The 9,628-nt window shown below is 36.3% G+C and overlaps 1 protein-coding gene across 1 annotated transcript; it reads right to left on the bottom strand.

Moving 5' to 3' along the window:
* Nucleotides 1-6,440: 6,440 nt before the first annotated feature.
* On the bottom strand, nucleotides 6,441-6,869 carry LOC149242710 (F-box/kelch-repeat protein At2g44130-like). The gene has a single exon (XM_089370956.1). The coding sequence runs from the start codon at nucleotides 6,867-6,869 to the stop codon at nucleotides 6,441-6,443; it is 429 nt and encodes a 142-aa protein (XP_089227082.1).
* Nucleotides 6,870-9,628: the final 2,759 nt, after the last annotated feature.

The raw sequence follows: 9,628 nt of genomic DNA on the forward strand, positions 1-9,628 counted from the left end.
CTTAACCTGCTATAGAAAGCACAAATGGAAGCAACCTACTGAATCATGAAAAGCAACCTATTCTTAACCATAAAAGAAATGCATCTAACAACAACCTAATCTACAAAATGAAAGGAAACATACAAATACAAGTAAAGAGGAGCTTGGCTACTTGGATTTGGCCCTAAACCAAGAGCTTCAACCCTATGAGGTAACACAATGCTAACTCAAAAAGGATTCCATCTTTATTCCCAAAACAATAACAAGATTACATGAATTGTCAAGATAATAAGCTCGAAGTTGAGCAGAGTTTACATAACCAAAACTACAACAAAAATCCAACCTTAATGAGGCCTTAGGCCTCTCTAATTATACAAGTAAAACTACCAACAACTTCCTTAAAATCAGGGAGGCTTGGCTCCCAAAACTCGAGATAATCATCAGTCATCCTCCACTTGCTCGGCTGCCTTCTAGTGCATGACTTGGCTCTTGTTCTCTAAGATAAATGAAGGGGAATTTGAAGTGAGGAGTAATAAATGAGGGGGATTCCATCCTATAATTCCTCTTCTTTTTCCAGTTCGAGTTATTGCTACGAGTTGTCCACTGCATCCTTGACTTTGACCACAAAATTCATCAATAATATGGATTAAACACATATTAGACCATATGACATCATAACTAACTCAACTCACCCTCTAAGCATAAATATAATCAGAAAATCATACACTATGCTAAGAGAATGGTTGATTTGACTAGGTTAGGAGGTAACATGAGCCCATATAATTACCCATTTATGAGGCTCATCACAATGCACTGAGAGCTTCATTGCTACTACGCCATATTTGGATCATCATTGTACCCTAGCTAGAAACATCATCATGCTCACTGTGAGTAGTAGAGAGTGTACTTTATGAAAAAAGTTCCAAGACAGTGAGGGAAACGATAGAATGAATGTGATGCTTCTTAAGCCAATACAGTGAGACCGAGGCTATATGAAGACAGTAAGGATTCCAAGATTCTTTCTATCACATATATGCATTGACTGCCATGAATTAGGTTCACCGAAATTGTGATTACTTTCTTTCCTGCACTGAGATATTAATTTCCATTTAAGATGAGACTGTAATGATTACTGTTGCTCCTTATTATGTCAAGATTGTAATGATTACTACTGCTCCTTATTATGTTGAGACTGTAATAGTGTGCGATCACTGAGATACACATATATATGCCTAGATAAAAAAATACAAGGATATATGTGAGGGCTTTATAGTCACTATCAAAACATACTCTGCCACTTGAAGGCATTGTTGTACCATATGCAATTACGGTGATCTTAGAACTACACCTTACAATCATGCAAAGGGTCTCATAGATATGTCGAGATCCTATCCTCACCTGGAGTTGCAAACTTGGCCGAGATTCCTCCTTCCTAATCCATATACCTGAGATCATGACTGCACCTAAAACCCAAATGAGGTGCAGACAAACCCTACTATGGATCTGCTCCTATATGTGAAATTCATTGGCATGCAAGATTTTTTCTTCATGTATTTTTGCTGACCCTAGATGGGTATTATAGTGTTTATGTCCATATATGCAAGACGACATAAAATCATGAACCGTTGTGACTATTTTATTGAGTTGATGTTACTTCCATTTCTTTAATTTAATTCATTTTCGAGCCAAAATGAAGATCTTCATTATTCTATTTACATACTTTGGTGTTGTTGTATTTGGAGAAGTGTTCTTGCATTTGGGGATTTCTCTTGGTCTTGGAGGGCTATTACATTCAGTTGAAGATTTGCATACATCTGAATGACAGAGAATGCAATTTCTGTGTCACTTAAATAGAATGCAAGTTGAAGATTTGCAATCATTTTTTCTTTGAAATGGCTTCACGAATGCAAGGAGATCTATATGATATATGGGTTATCTTGCACGGAATAAAGGGGATTGACATAATCCTTATAGGGAATAGAAGTCAGTGAATAGGTCTCCTTTAAGCTCATGAGAAGGAACTCTTAAAAGTCCTCTCATCTCTATGTAGCAAGAAAGGATATAAATAGGAGATATATACAAATTAGAGAAGGAAATATCTGGCATGAAGAAAAGAAGAAATATATTCATGAGATCTCATTTGGGAGATCTAAAAAAGATGATATGAAAATAATCATCTACATTCTTAGTAAGCAAGATGTCAGGTGTCCTCGGGATATGGAAATTTCCTTGTGTAACAATTTGAGGTCTCTATGCTAGGTAGAGAAAGAACTTGAAAGGACTCAAATATGTGTGGAAAGGAAAGGGAAGGTTGACAAGAAAGAACAGTACTATATTTCCGGAAGGGTGAAGGAGGCTGAAGAAAGGATCAGGGAAAAGGGAGTAATAGATCTCCACTATGAATGAGATGGTTTCCCTCTCAAAAGGATACTATTAGAACTCCTTGCATATATGATCATGGTAAGAATATGCATTGTGGCATCATGGAAAGAAGATCTCATGAATCATGGAGAACATAGCTCTTGGGAATCTCATTTAATATCAAAGGAAAGGAAGAAGTCATCTAGGTCAAAGGGAACATTTTCCAAATAGGAACATTCTAGATGCTAAAGTGTCTCTGATAGAAACCTCAGCGGAGGATCCCCTAGTCTGGAAAGGCAACAAGAGTTTCATTAGGATTTCCAACTTACGGAAATCATGAGACAAAGGACTGATGACATGATGAAGAAGATCAAGGGATTGAAGATCTGTTTAATCAAGAAAGTTGTTGAAAGATACCTAAAGGATAAATGAGGTATGTATGATTGTATTTTTATTTTCATTTGATATTGTAATGTCATGATATATGGTTGCAGATAAAATGGATCAAGCATGATCAAAATGGAAAGGATCTCCTCCTCTGAAAGGATGCAGAAAGACATAAGTCTAACTAGATGAAATCAATATAATATGCCCTCATATGAAGTATGAGGTAGTTGGATACAATTGAAGAACTCTAAGAGCTCTTGTGAATGAAAGATATGAGGATCGAAGAGATCGTGAAGTATGCAACCTTGATGAAGGAAATCAACATCCAAAAGATCAGGAAGACTTGACCAAGGAACCTCTTGGAAATATGTGAAGACTTTGATGGAAGTTTGAAAGGATGAGGACACTTGACAACATATATCATTGGAAGATGTGTCAACATCTATACAGGATGATTGATACCTACAAGAATATGTCACTCAAAGAAGGCCATCACCAAAAGGTAATATGTAATTTGTTTTTGGTATCTCACCTCTTGGAAAAAGTCTAGGTATGTGTGCAAGATTAAGAAAAGGAGAGTTGTGAAATATGTCACAACTATGTGCCTTGTGATCCAAAGCAATCACTGTTGAAGGAAAGTGAAGATAGATGAGCTTATGAAGGAAGCCCCAGATGTAAAGCCAAGAAAGAGGATTGTGTAATCATTTGGCATCCAACACCCTTTGAGGATGTGGTAGGGAATCCAAGGCAAGAGTGGGTAAGAGGGCCTATATTCGTGAGGTTTGGGAACCCATGATGAGAATAGTCCTAATAGGGCATACTCGAGGACACCCAGGTGGGTATGACCCTAAGAGCGACAATGATGATGTGTGTCTATCAATCATTGGTCTCGCCAACATTGTGCTCTAAACTAAGTGAGAGATGGAGTTGTTAGGCAAGGTCTTGCTAAATGGAAACAATGTTGGTTGAAATGATGCTATAACATATGGATTGCACATATGATTCTTCTTATGAGAAATTCTTCAAATTGAGAATGACCAAGTACCATTATGAATACCTCCCTAGTTAAGAGGGAGTGTTGAAGAAAGTGTAACTAGGTTTGGTCTTCATATTGACATGATCTTTGTATTTGTAATAAAAGGAAATAAATTATATTTGTAATCTTGCCACATGGGTTTCATGAGTAAGAAGTGTCACTAGGTGAAATACTTGTTCTTTATGTCTTTAGGATTTATTTGTGTCAAAGAGTCATGTTATGTGTATAGAAACTCTTCATGACTTTATGTAAATATAATCAAGTCCACAAAGGTGTGTAGAAGCCCTCCAATGAGCAAGCATAATCCTCCAAAGAAGTCTACCAGTGAAATCAAGAAGAAGATATTCATGTTGGCTGCAATATCAAATTAATTAAGAAAATGAAAGTCATGTTGGGTCAAGAAAGAGTCATGATGGCTCACAAAATCATGTCAGCTTGCATATACGGGCAAACTATTATAAATGCCCAGGAGAGGGTCACGAAAAAGAACATAAGAAATTTCGCATTTTTGTCTCTCTAAATTTTCGGGTGAACGAGTCGCAATCAAGAAGGCATAGAGAATGCAATCAAGGAAGAAGATCTCACTCTCAAATCTCATGTGGAGAAGAAAGTCTGCACTAGGGTTTGACTGCACCTCAGCTAGGGTATCAGGTGTGGTCATGACAAGAAATTGGAGGTATAATGTGGACATAGAACTGATCAATGTATTGGGCTAAATACTCTCGGCATATCTATGAATCAATACATGGATTGATGAAGAAGGGACCTCATGCTAGTAGATCTCAGATGGATGTGTATTTATTTTAGTCTCAGCTTCATGGAGATCATGCTACCTCAATCTCGACATACGTATATATGTATGTCACATTCTCGACATAACAAGGAGTGACAGCATCACTCACAGTCTCGGCTTACATAGAGGGTAAGGGGGCAAGAGTGTAATCACAATCTCAGTGGACCTATTACATGACAATGGATGTATGTGATGAAGGAACCTGAGAATCCTGATTGTCTTCATATAGTCTTAGTCTCACTATCTGGGAACTTCTGTTATAACGTATGCTCTCTACTGCTCACAGTCAACATGATGATGATTCCAGTTAAGGTTCAGTGATGATTCAAGAATGGTGTAGCATCAATGAAGCCGTTGATAAATTGATCAAGGGAGAGAATTAATATCACAATCAAATAAAGAAGATAAACAATGAAAAATTTATTTAAAAACTAAATATTTATTACATTTTAGCAAGAGACTCAGTCTCCATTCATGCAGGTCGTGATTCGATTTCAAGAAAGAGACTTAGTCTCGATTAGTGCAGGTCGTGAATAGTTTTTGAGCAAGAGACTTAGTCTCCATTCGTGTAGGTTGTGACTCGTTTTCGAGCAAGATACCTAGTGTCCATTTGTGTAGGTCGTGACTCATTTTCAATTTTCGAGCAAGAGACTTTAGTTTATATATAGCAGAGTAGCGCATTCCGTGAGTTTTACACAGGTCATTAGTCATTGTCTCTCCTTGGAGTAGAGAAGCTCCAAGAAGACAATAAAGGAAATCCATATAAACCTGACCCCTACATTCATATTTTTCCTATATGGCAACTCAAGTGAGTTATGCATTGTTTTGTTATGCTCTGCAAGTGCTCTTAGCTATAAATTTCCTTTAGTATGAAGGTGGTGTATTTTATCTGCAATTCACACCCAATACTTCGTTGAAGGGGTATCTGTAATTTCATGAGAATTTCATTATTATATGTCACAGAAGCATATAAATTTACATGCAGAGAGAACTCTAAGAGGTGTGAAAATGGATGTTACTCCTAGTAATTCTATAGTAGATGGGAATTTGATGGTGTTGGGCCAATGTGTTTTGTCCAAAATTCATGGGAATATCACCTTAACCCTTGCATTAGGGGTGTGGGAATCTTTAAAAATCTATTTTTGGGAGCCATGCCAGATGAGAGCAAGAGTCATCATATTTTTCCTATATGGCAACTTAAGTGAGTTATGCAAATCTTGTCTTTAGGATTTGGGATTTTTTATTTTAATATGTATTTGTATTTATCTTTTTGGTTTTATATATATCTCTAAGCAATGGTATGACATTTTTATTTTATTTTGGGTTGGGATTCCCTCTATGTTTCTAATTGGTGGGGTAGTCAACCTTTTGAAGTTGGATTAGTTCTCAATGCCAATGAGAATAATTATTTCTTTCTTTCTTTTTTGTGATTTTGGAGGTAATATTGGGGGAAGGATTGTGGACTCATTTTTTATTTCAAGTAGGCAAATAGATCATGGTTCAAATCCCATCTAATTTTTGGTTATTCTAATCACAATTATTTTCAATGAGTTACCATGAATGCTTTTATATGTATTTTTCTAAAGCCCTTCATTCTATGTCTTTGTTAGGAATTAGTCGATATATTTAAACTATCATTTGTATAGTGCTTACCTCCATAGTTGATTTGGCATGCTACTTTGTTCTGAATTTATATTAAATTTTTCAACGAATTCAAAACAAATTCATATTCGATTTCTATAAACAATTTAATAAATGGTGGCGAAGGTACATGTAATTGGATAGCGATGGGAAGACGATGAACGTAATGGAGTTTCTTTCAACAGATTATATGATAGATAGTTTACGCTCAGAAGGTCCTGCCCAAAGAACCATGATTTGACGCTACAGCAGAGGTGTGGGCATGTCAGCTCCACGACGCCATCTCCCAGACTCAAAGTCGTAAATATAAACACTCTTCATCAAAGTTGCTGATTGGAATCCGCCTATGAGAAGTAGCTTGCGATTCACAGCAACGCATTGACAGCATAATGGTATTTGAGTATTGGGGGGATCATCGATTGGAGGTAGCCTTTCCCAGGTGCCTTTCACGGGGTGGTATACCGTTACTGCAAGTAGGACGGGAATCCTGATATCTCTTTGAACCAGGCAAATAAGCTGCTCGCTCGTCCCAAATTTCTTCCTGTCACCATAGAAAGTAGGGCTACTGAGTATAGCCTCCCAGCTTTTGCACACAGCTTTCAGAGTATCGTGTGATTTGTAAGGCATTTTCAGCAAAAACTTTCGAACAACATCCTCCGGAATAACCTCCATTAGCACACTTTAAACAAGTGAACCACGGTAACTCAAAAGGGAAAAGTGCAGTTATATATATATATAGTGGAGATGTGGAAAACCTAATTTCAAGCCGATAAGAAACAGATTAAATGTTATTTATTAATAATATAAAAAATATATAAATTTTTAATTTACAATATAAGGAAGCATTTAATATTAGTCAATACTTTTAAATGGAAATGTTTTATGTAACAACCACTATGGCTGGACTCCCTTTGGGGAATTATATATATATATATATATATATATATTAAAATTTATTTATTTATATTATGAAAAATATATAATTTTTTAATTCATAATATAATGAAGTATTTAATATAAATTTGACATGTCAATATTTTTATATGTCAATGTTTTATGTAAAAGATTATGACCTCCACATGAGTTTTTATGGAGGAAAATTATATACATATGTGGGGCATGAAATGGGTTTAGTTGGTTTTGCGATTTAAAGTTTTTAAATGAATTAAGTATTTCATTTTATTACAACATATTTTTTATTATATTTTTAGCTCATTCAATGTTAATTTATTATCAACTTTTTATATTTAGAGTTTTTAATTTAAGGTTTTGTATTTTATTTATGGCTATTAATTATAATATGATGATAGTAAAATATTAATAATATAAAATGTGAATTTGAGTTCTATTAACTTGAGGTACCCTACAACTTGAGAAGCCTTTTTCTTCTATCCTCCTCATGACAAGTGAGTGGTTAGATGCTTTTCTCACCTCAAGCTTGCCATCAAACATATGAATGGAGTGACCTTGCTGGCAGATGTGGACTAAGGATAGCAAGTTTCTCTTCAGCTCTGGGAGATACAGAACATGATGCAGCAGGAAGTCTCGAAGGCCAAGCAATTTAAGCCTAATTATGCCAAGCCCTGATGGCTTGAGTTTTGATATAGTGCTCCATCAACATTGTCAGTAAATTCTTCAAAAAAATCTTTTCTATGAGTCATGTGGCAAGTTGCTCCTAAATCAAGCAACCAATCATTTTTCCAAGAAGCATGTGAAGCATTAAATAAGTCTTCATTAGTTTTACCTTTGGTTTGGTTTCTTTGCTGCTCAATTTTGTCCCAAGGTAACTTGCATGTGGAGGCATCATGAGATCCATTTCTTTTGTAGTGTATGCAATGCAAATCTGAATTTTCTCCTTGAGAGTGTCTGCCCCCCATACCTCTGAAATATCTTCCTCTTCCTCTTAGACCACCTCTTCCTCTGGCAAAATCTTGGGCAAGATTCTTTTCTTTATGAGCAAGGCACATAGTCTCTTCAGAAGATTCAGGGGTTGTCTTCTTTCCAAAATCTTTCTCTCTTTCAGTAATTTTTTTCACAAGAGAGTGAAAGGTAATATCTTTGAGATTTCCATTTGCTTGCAATGACTCAAGATAATTGGAGTAAGTAGGATAAAGTGCCTTGAGAAAAGCTATCAAAGGAATCTAGTTCAACGTTAGTGACTTTGATATCATGCATTATGGATTTTACTTCTGATGCAAGAGCAAGAGGATCATTTTTTGTAATTCAAGAGTGAAGAGTTTAATCATGAGTTGAACAATTTCAAGTGCAGAATGTGAGTCATAGAGTTCTTTTGGCTTTTGTAAGGCTTCGAAAGCATTTGAAAATGGCGAAATATGTCGACTCACCTCTTCACTTACAGATTTTGCAATTAATGCATAGGCTTTGCACTCGTTATTTTCCCAAATGGCGAACTCCTTGTGTGAGCTAGGCTGTTCTAGCTCTTTGTCTTCGTCTCCAACACACACTCCTTCCCACAACTCATTGAAAATGAGGGTGTGTTTTATCTTTTGAGACCACTCATGGTAGTACTCCTTGCCAGTGATAACTACTCCCACAATAGATATGATTGAATGCGTTGTAAAATCTAAGTGTTGTAAAAATACTTCTGCTCGCAAAAAATTTGCTTTTGTCGAGAAGAAAAAAAAAACCTTTGCTGCTAAAAAAAAACTGATTCTGATAGAGGCGTTAGAGTGGATATCAAAATGTGTTTGGGCCCCACGGTAGTATTTACAAACAATATATTAAATACAGTAAAACGCAGGAGCGTTAACTATGTTAGCTACTTTGAAAACAATGTTATGAAAACAACATTATGGGAGCCCAACAACGTGTTATATATGGGATATCGTTTATATGAAAACAACATTGCGGTGGATACAACCTTATATATACCAGCATATATATGAAAACAACATTCAATTTACCAAATGAATCCCTTCAAAACATCCAATGTATTTGAGTTTACCAAATGAATCCCTTAAAAAATTATGCTGCTTCACGTCAGTGCACAAATTTTAGTGGTGAGAGTCCCACCGTGATCACCAAGAGTATGTCAACTCAAAGAAACGCAAAGCGAAGGTATGCAAGCTCAAACCAATGGTGTGGGCCGCACCATTTCGCACCTCTGTCATACAATATAGTCTTCAAAAAAATTTCGCACCTCTCATTCCAAATTCAACATTGTAGGCTGTATGCCAAGGGTCAAGGTATAAGAGGGCAGTGTATGGAGGAGGGCTATGGAGGAGGGTTGTGGATGGAGCTGAAATTTCTAAAAGCAGTCTTCTAATATTGCAAATAGAGCCCATACATAGCTCTAGGAGTGGTATGGTGCATTCATGCTTAGCGTCAACTTCAATTGCAGCATCGGGTTCTCCATTTCATGAAGGGGTGAGTTATAATCCAGAAAATGCACCTAATAACAGTGCAGGTGG

Source organism: Pinus tabuliformis, chromosome 8, assembly GCF_031772625.1.
Source record: "Pinus tabuliformis cultivar Carrire ecotype Pingquan chromosome 8, CPIR1, whole genome shotgun sequence".
NCBI lineage: Eukaryota > Viridiplantae > Streptophyta > Pinopsida > Pinales > Pinaceae > Pinus > Pinus tabuliformis.